The sequence below is a fragment of the Phyllobates terribilis genome, unplaced genomic scaffold, assembly GCF_046119375.1.
Source record: "Phyllobates terribilis strain yellow unplaced genomic scaffold, ASM4611937v1 Scaffold_5__5_contigs__length_657084704, whole genome shotgun sequence".
Lineage (NCBI taxonomy): Eukaryota > Metazoa > Chordata > Amphibia > Anura > Dendrobatidae > Phyllobates > Phyllobates terribilis.
In genome coordinates this window covers 320,006,491-320,030,438 of record NW_027362765.1, presented here as the reverse complement: position 1 = coordinate 320,030,438, position 23,948 = coordinate 320,006,491, and the positions used below count along the sequence as shown (strand labels likewise).

The following is a 23,948-nucleotide window of genomic DNA, read 5'->3' as shown; positions in this document are numbered from 1 at the left end:
TCATTGCATTATGGGAACTTCCGATTCCGGTATACGATATTGCAATAGTATCGGAATTAAGTATCGGAATTCCGATACCGCGAATATCGGCCGATACCCGATATTTCAGTATCGGAATGCTCAACACTAGTTGTGAGCCATCTAGAGTGGAGTTGATAAAATGAGGACCACAAATAATCGACTCCAAACTAGACGCAACCGTAGTCCCACAAAGTCCTCATATGGGTGTGCTAACAACTAAAAAGGGCTCTTGGAAGGGGAGAACACGAATTCTAAGGGGTTAACTGTCTGCTCTGACCTCTTCCCTCACAGCTGGCCCATACAGCACTGACCCGGATGACACAAGCAATGTATTGTCCCCTATGAATATGAAGCGCCTTCAGTGATTACTGGGAAACTGACCCCGGACAGTTCTTGTCATGGTCTCTTTAGAAGCCAATCAAGCGCAAGGAGCGAGTCACGTGGTGCACTGAGGGCGGAAGTTGCAGGTAATGGAGCAGAGCCGCGTAGCTGAGGAGGGAGTACTTCCGGGTGAGCCGCCTGCACCTCAGTGAGTGCCCAGTGTATGTCACCCGTGTGTTTGTGTCCGGAGTCGTCTTTCTAAATCCGCCGTTACGTCCTTTCTCTCCATGTATTGCACAGTATACGGTGGGGCAGTTATGGCTGAGCGGGCTATCCCCGACACGTCCTGCTGCTGCAGCTTCTGCTCCATTATGGGAGACTTATGTTTCATCCTGTGTCGTTGGTTGCTATAACAGCTGAAACCTGGTTACCTAATGTGTGCATGGGCTGATGTGTGGTCAGCACATGGGGACTAAGCTGTCTGTGAGCTGCTCACATGCTACCACCTCGGATCCTCAGTGCCCACCCGTCAGTGTTGTCATGGGGACATTGGGGGGTTCCAAAAGTTCCTATCATGTGTCATGTAGTACAGACTGAGCAAAGCAATGCTTACATGATGGCTGCTCTGATATATGGCCGTGGCTGTGCCCCCTCATTGACACCCACTGTTGCCATTATGGCAAGTGGAGAGACTGTCCTATCCTCTGTAAGGTTAATGGGCACACAGGGAAGCGGCTGATACACCTCTGTAGGGTTAATGGGCACCTAGAGAAGCGGCTGATACACCTCTGTAGGGTCTATGTAGTAGACAACTTCTTTAAGGCCTTATTCAGACGTTTGTGTTGCATGTTCATGTTGTATACTTTTTTTTCTTACGGATCCAACACGTACCCACTATGATGTATGCTGCTGTTCACCTATTGAAGTTTTTCTCGTATCATTGATGAAAAGGGCCAATACAAGTCTTTGGGTCTGTGAAAAACACATACAACACATGGATGATATCATTGGGCTGTACGTATTTAACATGGTAAAAGATAGGAGAAGCTGTGTAATTTATCCATCCGTGAAAGACACTGATGACACTGATGGTAAACTCTGACCCATAGATGACACACTGGTTTCACAGTGTTTCTCTTGTGTATAGCACTGGCGATCGGATGATCACTCCTTCAGGTCTCCTAAGAGGGACTATTAAAGGTAAAAAGTTGGGCGAAGACATTTTTAACCCCTTCGCAACCCTGGGATTTTCCGTTTTTGCATTTTCGTTTTTTGCTCCCCTTGTTCCTAGAGCCATAGAGTTTTTATTTTTTGGTCAATATGGCCGTGTGAGGGCTTATTTTTTGCGGGATGAGTTGTACATTTGAACGACATTACTGGTTTTACCATATCGTGTACGGGAAAACGGGAAAAAAATTCCAAGTGCGGTGAAATTACAAAAAAAGTGCAATACCACAGATGTGTTTTTTTTATTTTTTTTACCACGTTCACTGAATGCTAAAACTGACCTGCCATTATTATTCTCCAGGTCATTAAGAGTTCGTAGACACCAAACATGTATAGGTTCTTTTTTATTTAAGTGGTGAAAAAAAAAATCCAAAGTTTGCTTAAAAAAAATGGCGCCATTTTCCAAGACCCGTAGCGTCTCCATTTTTCGGGATCTGGGGCCAGGTGAGGGCTTATTTTTTGCGCGCCGAGCTTTAGTTTTTATTGATACCATTTTGGGGTAGATGTGATGTTTAGATCGCCCGTTATTGCATTTTATTGCAATGTTGCTGCGAACAGAAAACATAATTCTGGCGTTTAGAATTTTCTTCTCGTTATTCCGTTTACCGATCGGATTAATTCTTTTTTTATATTGATTGGGCGATTTTGAACGCGGCGATACCAAATATGTGTATGTGTTGTTTTTTTTTAATTATTTTATTTTGAATGGGGCGAAAGGGGGGTGACTTAAACTTATATTTTTAAAAACATTTTTTTCACTTTTTGCTTGCTTCTATAATCTCCATAGGAGACTAGAAGCAGCAATTACCTGATTGCCTCTGCTACATAGAGGTGATGAGCTGATCACCTCTATGTAGCAGAAATGCTCCTGTGCTATGAGCGCCGACCACTAGGTGGCGCTCGTAGCAATCAGCACATGACAACCACTGGACTCTGCTGCAGACCCAGGGTTGTCATGCCCACCCATCAGTGACCCGCGATCACGTGATGGGGTCACCGATTGGCGGGGTAAGTGACGCGCTTCCGGCGCGGCAATGTTAAATGCCGCTGTCAGAGATTAACAGCGGCATTTAACATGTTAACAGCCGCGGGTGGATCGTGATGTAATAATCAGCTGACATGTGCGCGGTTCAGTGTGTGCTCACCGCCGGAGCCAGCGCGCTGAACAGGGGGTGACAGCCTGGTGCATACTAGTACGCCACAGGCTGTAAAGTGGTTAAAAATATGAAAAAAACCCCCACAAAAGTTCATATTAACCCCGTTTTTGCCCTATTGAAAAAAAAAAATACACATATTTGGTATCACTGCGTTCAGAAATGTCCGATCCATCAAAATATGAAGTACATTAATCACATTGATAAAGGGCGTAATGAGAAAAAAATTGAAACTCCAGAATTATTTTTTTTACCTCCGCAACACTGCAATAAAATGCAATATGAGGTGATCCAAAGATCGTATCTACCCCAAAATGGTATCAATAAAAATGTCATCTCGACGTGCAAAAATAAGCCATTACCCGGCCCCAGATCCTGAAAATTTAAAACACTGCGGGTCTCTGAAAATGGCGAGAAGCTCCCCAAAAATTTTTTCATACAAATTTGTGAATTTTTTTTCACCACTTTAATAAAAAAGAACCTATTCATGTTTGGTGTCTGCATACTTGTACTGACCTGAAGAATCATATTGCCAGGTCAGTTTTACGATATAGTGAAGTTGGTAAATAAAAAAAAAAAAAAAGAAAAACAATTGTGAAATTGCAATTTCACCGCACTTGGGATTTTTTTTACAGTACACAATGTAGGCTTGTAGATGGTCATTGAGGAAGGAGATTGATCACAGAGTTTCATTGCAGAGGCTCAATGATCAGTTGTATATTATTGGGTATGCAAGCAGCGAACGTTAAGGCTATGTGCCCACGATGCAGAAATGCTCTGGATTTTTCCTGAGCGTTTCTGCATCTCCCTGGCAGAAAAAACGCATGCGGATTGTACATGCAGATTGTACATGCGGATTGTACATGCGTTTTCCTGCCAGGGACATGCGGATGTGAAGCGTTCTTCTCATGCATTTTCGCATGCGGGTTGACAAGCGCTTTCCAGGCGATTTTAGCATCACTTGGAAAGTGCTTGACAACTTGGTCACACTATATAAATCCATGCAAACGGCATGGATTTATATAGTGTGACCCGAGAGAATGTAAAAAAAATAAAAAAATAAATCTATACTTAACCTCTGATGGCCCCCGGAGTCTTGCTTCTCTCGGTGTTGACTGCCGGCAGATCGCGGTACACTGAAGGACCTGCCGACATCAGCGTCGCGTGACCCATCACATGACTATGACGTCAGCGCAGGTCCTCCAGTCCACCGCGATCTGCTGGCATGGGAGGACGAGCGCATCGGGGGCAGCCAGAAGGTAAATATCATATTTATTTTTTATTTTTATTCTTTTTTTCACAGTTTTCTATGGTACCCGGGTCCGGAGGAGAGTCTCCTGTCCTCTAGACCTGGGTACCCATCCGCACATTGGAACTCGTGCATTCCGCATGTCCTTATCTAGTGATGCGTAATCCATGCGGTCTAATGCAAGTCAATGGCGGCGAAAATGCAGCGCTTCCGCAAAATAATTGGTAGTGCTGCGTTTTTTTCCACAATGATAATCTTCAGTGGAAATTTCCGCAGCATGTGCACAGCACATGCGGATTATCATTGGGGAACATGGCAGGCCTTCTACCATGCGTTTTTTAAGCGTTTCTGCAGCGGAATTGCCGCTGCGGAAACTCTTAAAAAACGCATTGTGGGCACACAGCCTAAAGGGGTTTTTCCACTAACAAAAGTTCATTTCAAAAATGGTCTGTGTCTGACCGTGTACGGAACATACCACAGCTCCTGGGCAGGGAAGGGAGCTCAAGAATATACAGACATTACAGCAGGGGATCACAGAGGATTCATTTTGTGAGGTAAAATATCATTTAAAAACAGGCAGTGAAATATTTTACCTTACAAAATGAATCCTCTGTGATCCCCTGCTGTAATGTCTGTATTGTCTTTTGCTTCCTCCCCTGCCCAGGAGCTGTGGTATGTTCCGTACACAGTCAGACACAGACCATTTTTGAAATGAACTTTTGTTAGTGGGAAAACCCCTTTAACTACTTTTTGACAGAGCCAATTTTGTTTTTTGTGACCATGCCTTCTTTTCCAAAATTTCAAGTATCTCTATATGGTAATAACTCCAAATTTTGGTTTTAATAGATTGTGGATGTCATGTGCAGAGCTCCTTAGGTGCCAAAACAGCAACAAAAAAACCTCAAGGGCCCCATTTTGGAAACTACGCTTTTTAAGTGGTTTTGTTTTGGTTGAAAGTCTGCAGACACTGACTGCCGACATTTGAATCCTTACAATGTGTGTACTGCCTGTTCTCAGGATTCTTCATTGTCGCCAGTGAGAGATATGTGGTTGTATAGTATTGTTTAAGCACACAGGGCTTGGTTGGGATGGAGTGCCATTTGGCTTCTGGAACACAGATTTTGTTTGAATAGCTGCAAAGCTTCTGAAGTGCCAGAACGACAAAAAAATATATATTTTTTTTACCAATAAAATGTTAGAAAAGCTGCAGATTTTTTTTATTTTAAAAAGGAGCAACAGGTTAATATGTATACCAAAATTTGTCCTGAAACATGAAGTTCCTCATATGTTGTCGGAAACAACTGTTTGGCCAACCGGTAGGGCTTAGAAGGAAGGAGTACTGTTTTACTTTTGGCAATAGGTTGACCCTAGTAGGTGTACAGTCATGGCCAAAAGTATTGAGAATGAGACAAATAGTAATTTTTCCAAAGTTTACTGCTTCATTTTTTGTAATGGCAATTTGCATATACTCCTGAATGTCAAAGAGTGATCAGCTTAACAGCAATTACTGTACTTGCAAAGTCAATATTTGCCCAGAAAATGAACTTTAACCCCCAAAACACATTTCAACATCATTGCAGTCCTGCCTTAAAAGGAGCAGCTAACATCGTTTTAGTGATTGATCCATTAACACAGGTGTGGGTGTTGATGAGGACAGGGCTGGCGATCAATCAGTCATGATTAAGTAAGAATGACATCACTGAACACTTTAAAAGGAGGCTGGTTCTTGGTATCATTGTTTCTCTTCAGTTAACCATGGTTATCTCTAAAGAAACACGTGCAGCCATCATTGCACTGCACAAAAATGGCCTAACAGGGAAGAGTATCGCAGCTACAAAGATTGCACCTCAGTCAACAATCTATCGCATCATCAAGAACTTCAAGGAGAGAGCTTCCATTGTTGTCAAAAAGGCTCCAGGGCGCCCAAGAAAGACCAGCAAGCGCCAGGACCGTATCTTAAAACTGTTTCAGCTGCGGGATCAGACTACCAGCAGTGCTGAGCTTGCTCAGGAATGGCAGCAGGCTGGTGTGAGTGCTTCTGCACGCACTGTGAGGCGGAGACTCTTTGAGCAAGGGCTGGTTTCAAGGAGGGCAGCAAAGAAGCCACTTCTCTCCAGAAAAAACATCAGGGACCGACTGATATTCTGCAAAAGGTACAGGGAGTGGACTGCTGAGGACTGGGGCAAAGTCATTTTCTCTGATGAATCCCCTTTTCGATTGTTTGGGACATCTGGAAAACAGCTTATTCGGAGAAGAAGAGGTGAGCGCTACCACCAGTGTTGTCTCATGCCAACTGTAAAGCATCCTGAAACCATTCATGTGTGGGGTTGCTTCTCAGCCAAGGGAATCGGCTCACTCACAGTCTTGCCTAAAAACACAGCCATGAATAAAGAATGGTACCAGAATGTCCTCCAAGAGCAACTTCTCCCAACCGTCCAAGAGCAGTTTGGCGCCCAACAATGCCTTTTCCAGCATGATGGAGCACCTTGCTCATGGAACAAAACATAGAGATTTTGGGTCCATGGCCTGGAAACTCCCCAGATCTTAATCCCATTGAGAACTTGTGGTCAATCATCAAGAGACGGGTGGACAAACAAAAACCAACAAATTCTGGCAAAATGCAAGCATTGATTATGCAAGAATGGACTGCTATCAGTCAGGATTTGGTCCAAAAGTTGATTGAGAGCATGCCAGGGAGAATTACAGAGGTCTTGAAGAAGAAGGGGCAACACTGCAAATATTGACTTTCTGCATTAACTCATTCTAACTGTCAATATAACCTATTGGTACTCATAATACGATTGCAATTATATTTCTTTATGTGATATAAACATCAGACAAACACTAATAAAAACCAGAGGCCAGCAGATCATGTGAAAATATAATTTTGGTGTCATTCTCAATACTTTTGGCCATGACTGTAGGTTCCACTTATTTAGTTATTTTTTTTACAATTTCAAGTGCTGCTGGGGCACCTTTATTTATTAGTTCTTTCTAATTCCACAGTAATAAAGCACAGCTTTTATTGTTTCACTCAATAAAAGAAAATCAAACAAGTGCTTTAAAAGCTGTCATTGCTGAGTTCTGCAATCTAGCGTATTTTTCGGACTATAAAGCGCACCGGACCATAAGATGCACCCCAAATTTTGGGGTGGAAAATTAAAAAATATATATTTTTTCATAAGATGGGGGTCCATCTTATAGTCTGAATAGGTACAGTATCTTACCTGAGTGGCGGGGGAGCGAGGGTCACAGGAGGCAGGGTCCCTCAGGAAGCCGGCGGCTGCAGCTGAAGAGGTGAGATGTTAAGGAACCTGTGTCTGGCTGGGGCCCTTAGCCTGGCCTGTGGCTGATGCTGATGCCGGGGCCTGTGGCTGGGGCCGTGGCCGAGGCCTCGAGCTGGGACCTGTACCGGACTGGGGCTGGTGCCGGGCTGTGAGCAGCATTGGGCGGCGAAGCAGAGTGGCCTGCTCAGGTTTCCGGTGTGCGCGGCCTTCTTTCTAGAGCTGTGATCTACAGGAAAATGGCCACCGGAGCTACCGGTCTGCGCATGTGCCGGCTTGGGCGGCCATTTTCCTGTAGATCACAACTCTAGGAAGGTGGCCGCGCACACCGGAAAGCTGCGCAAGTCGCTCTGCTTCACCACTCACAGCCCGACACCGGCCAGGCACAGGTCCCAGCCCCAGCTGCTCTGACTCACCTCTGTTGCCACCACTGCCGCTACCACCACCATGTTCCTGAAGGAGGGAGGGCCCTGCGATCCCACTTCACCACCACCTCAGGTTACGTTTTGACCATAAGACGCACCCCCCATTTTCCTCCCAAATTTGGGGTAAAAAAAGTGTGTCTTATGGTCCAAAAAATCCAGTATATAAATTGCTAATGCATTAAAAAGGTTGGCCCCTACTTTTTTATTTATGGCCTGTCATTAGGATAGGCCATCAATATCTGATTGGTGGGACTCATCAGTTGCGGGACTGTGGAGTCAGAATCAGTGTCCATTTTGGTGGAGTTGGTATAAAATGGACCGACTCCTAAAATATATAATAAATTGGGTACAGTAGTACAATGCAGAATGTGCTGTAAGAATTTTTATAAGAATTTGGGAAAGTTGTGAAATGTCCTATAAATATCTGTTTTATTTCTTCTAAGGATTTAGGCTTTTAGTTGATATGAATCTGTGCTGCACTTTATATACATGCTCAGTAGTGAGGCCGTGCTGTGGAGTTGGAGTTGAGAGTCAGGGAAATTGAGGAGTCTGAGTTGGTGGTTTGGCCTACTGACTCCACAGCCCTGGACTTGGCACCCTCGCTAATCAGCTGTTAAGTGTGGCTGCCGGAACACAGCATCAATACTATAGTGGCCGCGACCAGGTAATGCATATCCACCCCTTATTGATTTGAATTTGATAGGAGGTGGACCTGTAGTACCCAGCCACGGCACTATAGAAATGACAAAGCTGTTGCGTTCCGGCCACGTGCACGGGGTGTGGTGAAGCCCACCTGATAAATGAATCAAAAGTTGTGGCCGAGCGGAGTCAAATTTTAGTAAGGCTCATACAAGTGATAAGATGTGCTTCATTTATTAAGTGGCATATGCCAAAGTCGAGAAATATGGAAATACCAAAAACTATTTTTTATCCACGATAAATATAATTTTATTAATTCGAAAAAAACAAAAGCGGTACTGGTCAGTGTGGTCTGTCACTTTGGCATAACTACCTTGGAGTGTGCTGGTGTGTAAGGGGTCTCTCCACTTTTCCACTTTAATACTGGTCAGGGTTCATTTCTGTCATCAATTGGTATTTGGCTATTGTTGGATTTTATTTGGCTACCTTTTATCGGGTCTATGCATGTCAATCAGTGATATACCTTCTAGCCAATCATGTTTTTGATTTCCTGAATTTATTTTATTTTGTGCAAGGTGACCTTCTTTCCCCTGATAATTGTAATTATTATGATTTGTAATTTATTTGTTATGTTCAGAATGCCATAATGTTACTTACTTTTGACCACACTCTCCCCCTTTTTTTTTGGGCTTTATGGGGTGCTTTTATTGTTTTACTTCTGTTATTGTAATTAATAAAACTTTATTAATTGTGGATAAAAAATATTTTTTTTGTTGCAAAATTGACTGATACCCGGAACTGTTCATAATTCCCTCCCCCGAAAACCGTCTCAAAGAATATTGCCGCCTCCACTATGCCTTATTGTGGGTATGGTATTCTTTTGGTGATGCCCAGGGTTGACTTTGTGCCAAACATGCCTTTTAGAATTATGGTCAAAAAGTTCAACCTTGATCACGTCGGACCATAACACGTTTACCCACATGCTTTTGGCAGACTTGATGTTTGTTTTAGCAAAACATAGCCAGGCTTGGATGATTTTCTTCATCAGAAAAAAAACAGCACCACAGGCCAGACATATGAAGAATACAGGAGATTGTCACATGCAGTACATACCCAATATGTGCCACAAGTTACTGACCTCATGGCAGCATCCTTTTTGTCTTTTCATCAATTTTTGAGTGATGTCCTGTTTTAGGTAATATCACTGTGCCAAATTTGAGACTTGAGTCTTCATGACCGTCTCCTGTGTTCCATGTCGTGCTGGAGCTGTTACTGTTTCCATACATAGCACTGCGCTGTGAACAACACTTGAATTGACAGCTGGCTGTGCAGTGCAATCAATATTTCTTTATAGATCACATTCCAGTTGAAATGAGGGGCCTATGTGGCAGAAAATACCCAAAAGTGTCACTATGGCACCACTCAAAGTGCTCGAAACCACATTCAGTTAGTTTTAACCCTTCAATTGTTTTACAGGTATTAAAGTAATTTGGAAGGGAAAAAAATGAAAATTTTACTTTTTCCTACAAAAATGTTGCTGTAGCCCCAGATTTTGCATTTTCACAAGGGTAACAGGAGAAAATGAATTGTGTAATTTGTTGTGCAATTTCTCCTGAGTACGCCGATACCCCATATGTGGTGAAAAAACACTCGTAAGGGAAGGAGCGCCATTTGACTTTTGGAACGCAAAATTGGCTGGAATAGACAGTGGACACCATGTCGTGTTTGCAGAGCCCCTGATGTGCTTAAACACTGGAAACACCCTACAAGTGATCCCATTTTGGAAATTACAACCCACAAGGAACTTATCTAAATGTGTGGTGAGCACCTTGAACCCACAAGTACTTCACAGAATTTTATAACGTTGAGCCATGAAAATAAAACATATTTTTCCCACAAAAATGTTTGGTTTTGCCCCAAATTTTTCATTTTTACAAGCGTAACAGGAGAAAATGGAATATAAAATTTGTTATGCAATTTCTCCTGAGTACACAGATACCCCATACAGAAGGAAAGGAGCACCATTTGAATTTTGGAGCGCAAAATTCGCTGAAATAGATAGCAGAAGCCATGTCGCACTTGAAGAGCCCCTGACATGCCAAAACAGCAGAAACCCCCACAAATGGCCCCATTTTGGAAACTACACATCTCGAGAATTTACTCTAGGTGTATAGCGAGCATTTTTAAACCTTAGGTGAGGTTTACAGAATTATATAACATTGGGCTGAGTAAATGGAAAATGATATATATTTTTCCACTAAAATGTTGCTTTGACCTCAAGTTTTTAATTTTCAGAAGAATAATAGGGAAAATGAATATTACAATTTGTTACGCAATTTCTCCGGCGTAACAACCACATATGAGGTACACCAATACCTCATATGTGGTTGAAAACTACTTTTGAGGCACAGTGCAAAGCTCTAAAGGGAAGAAGCGCCATATTGTAGTGCATATTTTGCTTGAGGGTTCCATGTCACATTAGTAGAGCCCCTGAGGTGCCAGAAAAGCAGACCTCAACATAAGTTACCCCACTTTACAAACTACACCCCTCAATGAATTTATCAATGGGTGCAGTCAGCATATTGACAACACGTGTGACCTCACAGAATTTTATACCGTTTGGCAGTGAAGAAAGAATAACTTCATTTTTACCACTAAAATGTTGTTTTAGCCCCATATTTTACATTTTCACATGGGGAAATGGGGTAAAATGGCACCAACATTTGTCAGACAATTTCTGCTGAACGTGGCAACAACCTACACGTGGCTATACATTACTGCTTAGCCAGATAGCGAGATTCGGAAGGGATGGAGCGTTATTTGACATTTGGAGAACAAATTTTCATAGAATAGTTTGCGGACTCCACATACAGAGCCCGTAAGTGCCAGAAGAGCAAACCCCCCCCCCCCCCCCCTCACCTCAAGGGACCACATTTTAGAAATTACACCCCTCTGGGAATTTATTTACAGGTGTAGTGACAATTTTGACTCCATGCTTATTTTCCAGAAACAAGTATGCAGTTGGATGTTGCGGAGTGAAAATTGCAAATTTGCCGTTGTAGTGCCCAGTACGTAGTCATGCCCTTACATTGTGCCCAGCTTATGCATCTGGAGACCTGGATCCCATAAATTAAATGGGCTCTCATCTCTACAGAAATGCCAAACGTGGATGCTAACTGCGGTTTAGGCACACTGTGTGGTTCAGTGGAAAGGAGGGCATTAGGATTTGGGAGTGCGGAATTCGCTGGGTTTATTTGGGGGGGGGGGGGGGTGAGGAGACATTTTGCTTTTCCAGAGCTTTTGTGCTACAAATAACGTGGAAGCCTCCTATATTTCCAATGACAGACCTGAGTGGGAAATTGCTTTTTTGTGGATTGAGTTGAAGCCTTTATTGGGAACATTTTACATAACATTTTGGATCACATTTATCCTGCGCTCTACACTGAGCACTTGCATAGGGGATTCCTTCTAAATCTCCGAATGGCGTGATTCAGATGAAACACCCGAGGGATCCATACACTAATAATGAGGCGCAGATTTCCTCTGGACTCCGTCTGGCCTCTGTTCAGAGTTGTCCTTCTTTTCCGATGTACACAACTGTGGTTGACTGCGATTTTATGCACGCTTAAGATGATGGACACCGCTGGATCTTAGTCCAGACAGAGTCTACAGTGTCTCCATGTGGCTCATTATAGGGAATCTTCTACCACGAGTTCTGTCTGAATCACGTATTTTATAGATTTACATGGAAACCCTGGTGTAAGCGCTCAGCATAGAGCGCAGGATAAATGTGAACCGAGCCTTACTGCGATTTTTTGGGAGGCAGAATAAACAAATCAACAGCAGGTCAAAAATTGATTTTATTTATTTTTTATGCCGTTCCTTGTGCAGTATAAGTGATTAGACGGTTTTATTCTTCGGGTTGGTGCGATTTCAGCGATACCAGATTTGTCGTTTTATTTATTTATTTATTTATTTATTTATTTTTATTTGATAGCCACACACTAAAAGTTTTTGAAAAACCAAAAACAAACAATGTGCCAGGACTGAAATTGTAACGATGGTTGATTAAAAATATAAACTTTATATAAAAAAATATATAATAAAATCTCAAAATACCCATACAAGGACAAATTGGTGGATGAGCCACTATAGGAACCTCAACAGTAAAAAAAAAAAAAAAAAAAAAAAAAAAAAAAAGTCCACCTCATAGGACAACGTGTACAGTGTGGAAAATAAGTATCGGTGTTTGATACACTACCTATTTTGCAAATTTTCCCACCTACAAAGAATGGAGAGGTCTATAATTTTTATCGTAGGTACACTTCACCTGTGAGAGACAGAATCTAAAAATAAAAAAACAGAAAATCACAATGTATGATTTTTACATAATTAAATTGTATATTATTGAATGAAATAAGTATTTGATCACCTACCAACCAGCAAGAATTCTTGCTCTTACAGACCTGATAGTTTTTCTTTAAGAAGCCCTCCTACTCTGCACTCATTACCTGTATTAATTGCACCTGTTTGAACTCATTACCTGTATGAAAGACACCTGTCCACACACTCAATCACACTCCAACCTTTCCACCATGGCCAAGACCAAAGAGCTGTCCAAGGACAAAATTGTAGACCTTCACAAGGCTGGGATGGGCTGCATGACAATAGGCAAGCAGCTTAGTTAGAAGGCAACAATTGTTGGCACAATTGTTAGAAAATGGAAGAAACACAAGATGACTGTCAGTCTTCCTCGGTCTGGGGCTCCATGCAAGATCTCGTCTCATGGGGTAAGGATGATTCTGAGAAAGGAATCATCCCAGAACTACATGGGAGGGCCTGGTCAATGACCTGAAGAGAGCTGGCACCACCGTCAAACATTACCATTAGTAACACACTACGCTGTCACAGATTAAAATCCTCTAGGGCACACAAGGTCCCCCTGCCCACGCCAGCATATGTCGAAGCCCATCTGAAGTTCACTAATGACCATCTGGATAATGCAGAGGAGGCATGGGAGAAGGTCATGTGGTCAGATGAGACCAAAATAGATTTTTTTTGGTATGATATCAACTCCACTCACTGTGTTTGGAGGAGGAAGAAGAAGGACGAGTACAACCCCAAGAACATCATCCTAACCGTGAAGCATGGTGGGGGAATCATCATACTTTAGGGGTGCGTTTCTGCAAAGCGGACAGGACGACTGCACCATATTGAAGGGAGAATGGACAGGGTGATGTATTGCGAGATTGTGGCCAACAACCTTCTTCCCTCAGTGAGAGCATTGAAGATGGGATGTGGCTGGGTCTTCCAGTATGACAATGACCTGAATCACACAGCTAGAGCAACTAAAGAGTGGCTCCGTAAGAAGCATTTCAAGTTCCTGGAGTGGCCCGACCAGTCTCCAGAACTGAACCTAAAAGAAAATCTTTGGAGGGAGCTGAAACTCAATGATGCCCAGCGACAGCCCCAAAACCTGAAAGATCTGGAGAAGATCTATATGGAGGAGCTGGGCCAAAATCCCTGCTGCAGTGTGTGCAAGCTTGGTCAAGAACTACAGGAAACGTCTGACCTCTGTAATTGCAAGCAAAGGTTTCTGTACCAAATATTAAGTTCTGTTTTTCTTTTGTAACAAATACTTATTTTATGCAATAAAATGCAAATTAATTATGTAAAAATCATACAATGAGATTTTCTGAATTTCTTTTTAGATTCTATCTCTCACAGTGTACCTACAATAAAAATTACAAACCTCTCCATTCTTTGTAGGTGTGAAAATTTGCAATATCGTCAGTGTATCAAATACTTATTTTCCCCACTGTATATACATAATGAAGGAATAGACAAAAGTATATAGTATATACCGGTGATTTAGCATGTGAACACATAATGTCTATGACCATATAGTAATGGACATTAATGAGTTTTGCATAATATAACCTACAGATGAAAATCGCAAACAGTAACAGAACAGAGCATAGTTGATAGTAAACAAACTCACCCACCAAACACCCGACACCCGTTTCGCATTTGATCCCTCACTAACCATTTGTGAAACGCTGTAAAAAAACTGTTGCATCTTGCATGTCCCATAGTCTTCAGCTATTCGCTCAGACTTTCTACAGGCCATATTCCATTTTGTGTCCAACACATAGGAAGTGTTTTTTTTTTTTTTGACACATGAAGGGCTTGGCTAATTGCTCATTTCAGTAGCTAAGCCAGACCCATTTTCTGTCATCCGCTTTGACAGACGTTGGCTGTCAGCTGGCACCATTCACACACTGTACTGGACACAGACTGGAAGAGAATCTGCTACAAGGAGAGCGAAGGATCAGGGAACCTTTCTGATGTGAGGTATGATCCACCCCCAACCCACATATGTGGGCATGCAGGTCTCTGAAAAGTAAATCCATCTACGTTTTTGTATCTTCTATCTGCTGCTGCATTCCCAGGCAATTAGCCTTTCAATTCAATTGCACAGTTAAGTGCTGTGGGCGTAACAGAGCACTTAAGGAGCCACTGCCTCCAGAGATTGTTTCCTTGCCTAGTACCATCATTTTTAGTTTGACTTAGCTCACGGTCTGATTTCATTGCCTCATGCTATCAATCAAGCTAAAGAGGTTGTTGCTGTGCAAGAAAACAAGCACTGGAGGCAGAGGCTCATTAATTTCTCTGTCACACCCAGAGCACTTAGCAGCTATTTTGCATATTAATTAAAATGCTAATTACTCTGCAATGCAGCAGCAGAAGATATAAAGGTGTCAGTGGCTTTACATTTTAAAGACCTGCATGGCAGTATATGCAGTATGGGAGTTGATCTTCCTGCCAGATTCCCTTTAAGCTGCATAGGATATTGTTTCCCATAAGGCATAGTTTCAAGGTCAATGGGATCCTCCACTGATCCCAAATTCAGAGCCTCCTTTGAATGGAGCAAGAGTCAAACATCCTTACCTTCGCTGATTTTATTCTATGCTGGACCACGGGGAAAAAAGAAGAGTACATATTTCAGATATCTCCAGCAGTACCATAACTATTGAATTCAGCGAAGGTGCAAGTAATTGGCGACAGTTTTATACATTCCGGGATCTTCAGAGACCCTTTCTTAGGATTGATGGTGGTCCTGGCAGTTGGACCAAAAGTGATCAGTAAGTTATCTCATATCATATATATATACATATATACACACTGAACAAAAATAATAAACACAACACTTTTGTTTTTGGTCCCGTTTTTCATGAGTTGAACTCAAAGATCTAAGACTTTTTCTAAGTACACAAAAGGCCTTTTTCTCTCAAATATTGTTCACAAATTTGTCTAAATCTGTGTTAGTGAGCTCTTCTCCTTTGCCGAGGTAATCCATCCACCTCACAGGTGTGGCATATCAAGATGCTGATTAGACAGCATGATTATTACACAGGTATGTCTTAGGCTGGCCACAATAAAAGCCTAGACTAATAAAATCCATATACAGTGGTGTGAAAAAGTGTTTGCCCCCTTAATGATTTCTTATTCTTATTCTAAGATAACACAAGTAAACACAAGATGCAGTTTTTAAATGAAGGTCTTTATTATTAAGGGAAAAAGAAATGCAAACCTACAGGGCCCTGTGAGAAGAATTGATTGCCCCCTAAACCTAATAACTGGTTGGGCCACCCTTAGCAGTATCAACTGCAATCAGGCGTTTGCGATAACTGGCAATGAGTATTTTACAACCCTCTGAAGGAATTTTGGCACACTCATCTTTGCAAAATTCGTGTAATTCAGCCACATTGGAGGGATTCCGAGCATGAACTGCCTCTTTAAGGTCATGCCACAGCATCTCAATCAGATTAAGGTCAGGACTTTGACTAGGCCACTCCATTCTTTATTTTGTTTTTCTTAAGCCATTCAGAGGTGAACTTGCTGGTGTGTTTTGAATCATTGTCCTGCTGCATAACCCAAGTACGCTTCAGCTGGAGGTCATGAACAAATGGCCGAACATTCTCCTTCGGGATTTTTTGGGAGACAGCAGAATTCATGGTTCCATTTACCACAGCAAGTCTTCCAGGTCTTGAAGCAGCAAAACAGCCCCAGACCATCACACTACCACCACCATATTTTACTGTTAGTATGATGATCCTTTTCTGAAATGCTGTGTTACTTCTACACCAGATGTAATGGGACTTACATCTTCCAAAAAGTTAAACTTTTGTCTCTTCAGTGTACAGAGTATTCTCCCAAAAGTCTTGGCGATCATCAAGATGTTTTCTGGCAACATCGTTTATGTTCTTTTTGCTCAGCAGTGATTTTTTGTATTGTAACTCTGCCATGCTTGTCATTTTTGCCCAGTCTCTTTCTTATGATGGAGTCATGAACACTGATCTTAACTGAGGCAAGTGAGGCCTGCAGCTGTTTGGATGTTGTTATGGGGTCTTGTGTGACCTATTGGATGAGTCGTCGCTGCACTCTTGTGGCAATTTTGGTCTGCCTTCCACTCCTGGGAAGGTTCACCACTGTTCCATGTTTTTGCCATATGTGGATAATGGCTCTCACTGTGGTTCGCTAGAGTCCCAAAGCTTTAGAATTGGCTTTATATTCTTTTCCAGACTGATAGATCTCAGTTACTTTGTTTCTCATTTGTTCCTGGATTTCTTTAGATTGCAGCATGATGTCTAACTTTTGAGGATCTTTTGGTCTACTTCACTTTGTCAGGCAGGTCCTATTTAAGTAATTCCTTGATTGAGAACAGGTGTGGCAGTAATCAGGCCTGTGTTTGGCGAGAGAAATTGAACTCCGCCTCCCAAACATGTGATAAACCACAATTAACTTATGTTTTAAGGCAGGGGGGGTGGGGTGGTCAGTTACTTTTTCACACAGGGCCCTGTAGGTTTGGATTTCTTTTTCCCTTAATAATGAAGACCTTAATTTAAAAACTGCATTTTGTGTTTCTTTCTGTTATCTTTGTCTAATATTTAAATTTGTTTTGTGATCTGAAACCTTTAAGTCTGACAAATATTCAAAAGAATAAGAAATCAGAAAGGGGGCATACACTTTTTCACACCACTGTATATGTGCTTCGTGAAATTGTTAAAGGAACAAAGAATTGAAATTAGATTTTGAAATTGTATATTTTTTCCTGTGCCTTACATGAATATAGGAAAGTTAGCGTGTGCAGATGACTCTGACATCCATGTGAAAGTGTTGTAGACATGCTCTGTGACATGTGCAGACGTCACTGTGCTTAACTTGAATGTAATGCTACTGCATTATGTAGATATGGTTGCTATCTATCTTTTTACTCTTGCCTGTGATTATATTGAGAAGGCTATTCAGATGCCAACAAAACAGAAATATAGTATAAAAATCATATTCTCATTTTAATATATATTAAAATACAGTGACATGAATATAAAGAAAAATCAGTATTTAAGAAAAAAAATGTTTTAGGGTATGTGCACACATTGAGTATTTGATTACAGAAATTTCTGAACCATTTCTGCATCTCTTGGCAGGAAAACGCAGCCTCAAAAACTTTGTGTTTTTTGCCTCAATTTTGATGCTTTTTTTTCTTCTTTTCCTGCATTGTTTCAGTGCATTCAATGGGTGTAAAACGCAGGCAAAGGCTGCGTGTCTACTATGCGTTTTTGCTGCGGAATTTCCGCAGCGAAAACGCTTGGTAATACGTGCCCCATGGTCCCCAATGATGATCCGCATGTGCTGTGCACATGCTGCGGAAATTTCCGCTGCGGATTATCATTGCGGAAAAATACGCAGCATGTCCATTAATTTTGCGGACACGCAGCGTAATTGCCGCCATTGACTTGCATTGAATCGCATAATATCCACATGACTACATGTGCACATGCGGATATTATGCGATTCTATGTGCGGATGGTACCCGGGTCTGGAGAAGAGGAGACTCTCCTCCAGACTCGGGTACCATAGAACCTGTTAAAAAACTAATTTAAAATAAAAAATAAAGATTATACTCACCTTCCGATGGTCCCCGGTGTTTTCTCAGCTACGTCTGATCTCTTGTACTGCTCTCGATGGTCTAAAAGGACCTGTGGTGACGTCATTTAGTCATGTGACAGGTCACGCGACCGCTGACGTTGGCGGTCGCGTGACCTGTCACATGACTAAATGACGTCACCGCAGGTCCTTTTAGACCACCACGAGACACGGAGAGACTTGACGCGGTCGAGAAAACATCGGGGGCCATCGGAAGGTAAGTATAATGTTTATTTTTTATATTTTTACCATTTTTATTCTTTTTTTTAACTATTACTTGGTCACACTATATAAATCCATGCCGGTTGCATGGATTTATATAGTGTGACCAAATTGTCAAGCACTTTCCAAGTGATGCTAAAATCGCTTGGAAAAGTGCTTGACAACCTGCATGGGGAAATGCATGAAAAAACGCTTGACAAACGCTTCTACCTGGCAGGAAAAACGCATGTAAAATCCGCATGTGTTTTCTTGCCAGTGAGGCTATGTGCCCACGATGCAGAAATGAAGCAGAAAATTTCTGCAGCATTTCTGCATCTCCCTGGCAGAAAAAAACGCATGCAGATTGTGCATGCTTTTTTCCTGCAGAATACATGCGGATTCACATGCGTTTCTGCATGCAGATTGACAAGCGCTGTCCAGGCGATAGCATCACTTGGAAAGTGCTTGACAACTAGGTCACACTGTATAAATCCATGCAAACAGCAAACAGCATGGATTTATACAGTGTGAACTGTAAAAATTAAAACAAATAAAGCTATACTCACCCCCGATGCCCCGGCGTGGCTGCAGCGCTGGTTCCCGGCTGCCGGCATATCGCGAGACACAGCTGTGAAGGGCCTGCGGTCACATGACTGTGACGTCACCGCAGGTCCTCAAGCTATGCCGGCATGCAGAGAGAAGCCTTCGGAAAGGTGAATATAAACTTTATTTGTTATTTTATTCTTTTTTTACAGGTACAATGGTACCCAGGTCTGGATGAGAGTCTCCTCTCCTCCAGAACTGGGTACCATCCGCACATGGAAACGCATAGAAGCCGCTTGTACAAATGTACAGTCGCGGTTTCTGTGCGTCTCAATGCAAGTCAATGGCGGCCATTCCGCTGCGCTTCCGCAAAATTAAATGACATGCTGCAGATTTTTGTACGCAGCATAAACGCTGCAGAAAAATCTGCAGCATGTGCATAGAACATGCGGAATCCCCTTGGGGACCATGGGGTGCGGATTACCTAGCGTTTCACAAGCGTTTATGCTGCGGAAATTGAAAAACGCTACGTGGGCACCCAGCCTGAGAAGCGGAAAAAATATGCAGCATTTCTGCATCGTGGGCACATAGCCATAAACACAAAGAGAATTGACATGCTGCCGATTATTTTCTGCACCAAATCTGCAAGTCAAAAATACTCAGTGTGCATGTCACTTCAGGTTTCTCATTAACTTTGCTGGCATCAGGTTTTGCTTCAGGTTTTGTCACAAATCCGCGCAGAAAAAAGCACAACAAAAACGCACCAAATCTGCAACGTGTGCACACAGTCTTTCTGTTCAGATATTACTTACTGTACTTTATGATAGTTTGTTTTTGATGCTACAAAATTGATTTTATTTTCCTGTTGTTTTGCTATCTTTGTATACTTTGTGCCTTTTGGTTGCAGTGCTTCTCTATCAAAATTAAATAAATAAAGATAAAAAAAAAAACTCTTTTTTTTTTTTTTAAAGTTTTTTTCTTGACACATTTCCTTTAAATATGTGCTCTTTTATTTATGTGTTGCACTTATATTCTCACAGTACCAGAACATCTATGCTGAAGTCGTACAATCGCAAAAGACATGGTCTGTTCCTTGAACGACCCCCTAAGGATAGACATGGACCAAACCAGAATATTCAAGAGTTTATTAAACTTCACTTTGGATATCATCTACCTTCTTATTGGAGAGGTGAGTAATTTTGAGAATTTTGTTATTAAAGGGAATCCATCAGTAAGCTCAATTTCGCCCAAACCACATATATAGCCATGCAGGTCTTTGAAATGTAAATCCAATGACACCTTTATATCTTCCGGCTGTTGCTGCATTATAGAGAAATTAAGTTTCATATGCAAATGGAGAGGCGTTAAGTGCTCTTTCACACCCAGCCACTCCCTCCCTAGGTTGTTTTCCTGCCTAGTATGAGTCCCTTTAGTTTTATTGATGGTGCACTGCCTGTTTGTGGCAGTCTTGTTAAGTGATGAATTAAAGCCCAACTTTATTGGGAATGTAGCAACAGTTAGAAGATATAAAGGTGCTGATGGATTTATCTTTCAAGAAAACTGCCTGCCCATATAGATCCGGCTTGGGAGGGCTGATCTTACTGTCAGATTCCCTTTTACAAAGCAATAGTTCATTTAGGTTTTGTAGTCTTGGAAATGTATGTAGTTATATTAGTCTTTCCATACTCAGGATTACACAGTTGTGAAGAAGACATCTGAGGAGTTTGTGTCCGTTAGCCATTCTTTAGGAGAAAAGAGCAGCACCCAGAGTCTCATCTTGGAGTTTTCAGCAAATTCACAGATATATCGTAGAAACAAAAAGAAGATGGTAGATATCGCCAGCAAGATCACTGAACTGTTGACGGGAGAGGTGAGCACTAGCATGACGTTATATGGCAGGGTTAATGTGTCTGGATGGTGACTGTATCATTGTGTGTCAGGTTCCTATAAGATGTCAGGATGTCGCTGTCTATTTTTCCATGGAGGAGTGGGAATATGTAGAAGAGCACAAAGATCTCTACAAGGAAGTCATCATGGAGCACTACCAGCCCCTCGTATCACAAGGTAATCGGAGCCGTTTTGAGGGCTTGTGATTGTGAGGTCTTGTTTTTGCAGGACAAGTTGTAGTTTTGAATGGCACCACTCACTTTACCGTGTATTGTACTGAAACACAGGAAAAAAATTCCAAGTTTGATGAAATGGTGAAAAAAAAAATGCAATTCCACAAGTGATTTTTGGGTTTTATTTTTACGGCTTTCATTGTGCAGTAAAAATTTTAACTGGAAATGTGATTGTCCAGGTCAGTCCAATTACAGATATACCAAACATCGTTGTTGAGTTTTTTTCTATTTTAAATGATAAAATCAAAGTCAGCATATTGTAAGAAAGAAGTTTTTTTTTTTTTTTGCTTTTGTGCTGCTAGTAATATTTTTATTTTTCTGTAAATGGGTCTAAGTGAGCACTTGTTCTTTGCATGGTGAGTGGATGTTTTTATTGATACCAATTTTGTGCACATAAGATGCTTTGATTGCTTATTACATTCTTTAGAGAGTTGACCAAAAAAATGCAATTATTCCGCTTTTATTTATTTTTACTTAACGGTGTATACTGATGAAGTTAAAATTCAAAATTTTAATAGGTTGAACTTTTACAAACATGGAGATACCAAATATGTGTTTTTTTATTATTATTTTTAAGTGAGGAAAAGAGGATCAATTGATCTCTAATACTAGGTAGAGCGATAGCACAGTATTGTAGTATATAGTGAAAATCTCGTTCTCTTATGGAGCTCAGCCTATAGCTGAGCTTCACATGAGGACTGAGATGACAGCGGCAACCAACCCCCGGCTGTCATAGTAGCCCATCGGTCCCCCAAAATGGTGTCACGTGGGGGCCGATGGGAGTCGGTGAGCGTGGGCCCCAGTGCACAGTACATTTAAATACTTCTGCCAGAGGTTAGCAGCAGCACTTAAATGGTTAACAGCTGCGTCCGGAACTCCTCGTAAGCCGCATCTTTAGAGACAGATGATGGCTATATAATATAGCTGGTATCAGCTGAGTGTGCAAGGAGCTCTGCTTCAGTATGTCAGGACCCATTTTCAGTACATGAATACAGTGTCCTTTTGCGGGAATGGGTTAAGATGCAGGACCCTCTTAATGAATTTGGCTTATCTTTAAATTTCTGTGAAAAACCACCAGAAATGTACTCCAGACTGGAGTAACATTTCTGCCATAATTTACAACACCATAGTGGTGACAATAATGATGAGTTAGATGGATGCGTTTGGTCCCACCCCAGCTCCATCCACTTTTATAAAAGTTGGGGGAGTTGGCTGGGAGGAAATAAACAATGAAAAAGTTGCAACATGTTTGCACAACTTTGTATTTGAAATGTGGCAAAAACACATTGATGGATCAGTCCCTTTAACCCCTTCGTGTTCCTGACTTTGATATGGGCTCGCATGCCGAGCCTGCATCTTTCCCAGCAGATGATGGCTGAATTAATCAGCCATCATGTGTTTTCTAATAGCTGTGGGTGGAGCACATCTCCCCCAGTATCTGTTAAACTGTGCCGCTGTCAATCTCTGACTTGATCGCGGGGTGCCGATGGGTTGCCATGACAGTTGTCATTATGATCCTTCTTTGAAAACCAACCTTTAGCTGTCTTTCATATGAGATCTTGATTTTAGCTATAGATAGCAGTGCTGCTATGCATAGCACAAGCGATCACACGATCGCAGCTTTAAGTCTCACAATTACAGTAAAAAGTTTAAAAAAAAAAATGAAAAAAATATAAAAAAAACTCAAAAGTGCAAATCACCTCCTTTTTGCCCCATTAAAAATAAAACAGTTTAAAAAATATACATATAGGGTATTGCTGCGTTCGTAAAAGTTTAATCTATCAAAATATAAAAGAAAGTAATCAGATTGGTAAATGGCGTAATGAGAAAAAATTGAAACGCCACAATTACCTTTTTTTTGGCCGCCACAATATTGCAATAAGACGCAATTAAAATATAGTATCTACCTCAAAATGGTATCAGTAAAAATGTCAGCTCAGGGCACAAAAAATGAGCCGTCACACAGCCCCAGATCCTGAAAATTGAAAGCATTACGGGTCTTGAAAAGTGGCGAAACAAGCTAATTTTATTTTATTTATTTATTTATTTTTTTACAAATTTCCGATTTTTTTTTTTTCACTAATTAAAGAAAAAAACAAACCTGTTCATGTTGCTATCTACATACTTGTACTGACCTGGAGAATCATATTGCCAGGTCAGCTTTACCGTATAGTGAACATGGTAAATAAAAAAAAAAACAATTGTGAAATTTCACTTTTTTTTGCATTTTCCAGTGCATCACATGATAAAATGAATGGTGTTATTTAAAAGTACAACTCGTCCCACGAAAAAAAAAAAGCTCACACATGGCTATGTGGATATAAAAATAAAAAGGTTATAACTCTTGGAAGAAGGGGAGGAAAAACAAAATCGGAAAATCGCCCGGTTGTGAAGAGGTTAAATTTCCTGTCCGACTTCATGACAAGCTGTGCATTTGATGAAGTAAAAAAAACACTTCTTTGGTTTGCTATAGCTATGAACAATTTGGTCTTTAAAAGTTTATTCTCAAGTTGCATCTTGAGCAGCACAGAATTTTTCAATCTCTTTACTTCCTTATTGCTTCCTTGTCTTTCCTCCTTCTGTTACAGTTCTGGTTCAAAAGCTTTCTACTGCTGAGCTTATGCTGCTGTGACACATTAACAGTCTGTCATTGCTTGTTCTGAAATCTACATTGTCAACAGAACAATGACTGATACACGGTGGATAGAAAAAGTCTACACACCCTTGTCATGTACAAAAAAAAAACTATCATGAAGAATATAGAGAAAACAGTG

At 41.4% G+C, this 23,948-nt stretch overlaps 1 protein-coding gene across 2 annotated transcripts in view; it reads left to right on the top strand.

Annotated features, from left to right (window-relative positions):
- Positions 1-463: 463 nt before the first annotated feature.
- The window catches only part of LOC141273117 (uncharacterized), a 39,314-nt gene continuing 15,829 nt past the window's right edge, over positions 464-23,948 (top strand). The window contains exons 1-4 of one of the 2 annotated variants that reach the window (XM_073684524.1): positions 464-550; positions 20,095-20,243; positions 20,745-20,924; positions 20,995-21,118. In XM_073684524.1, the coding sequence (XP_073540625.1) occupies positions 20,136-20,243; positions 20,745-20,924; positions 20,995-21,118 (412 nt within the window). In that variant the 5' untranslated portion in view covers positions 464-550; positions 20,095-20,135. Of the gene's footprint in view, positions 564-20,094; positions 20,244-20,744; positions 20,925-20,994; positions 21,119-23,948 lie in introns of both variants that reach the window. The other variant, XM_073684525.1, reaches the window with a different exon arrangement.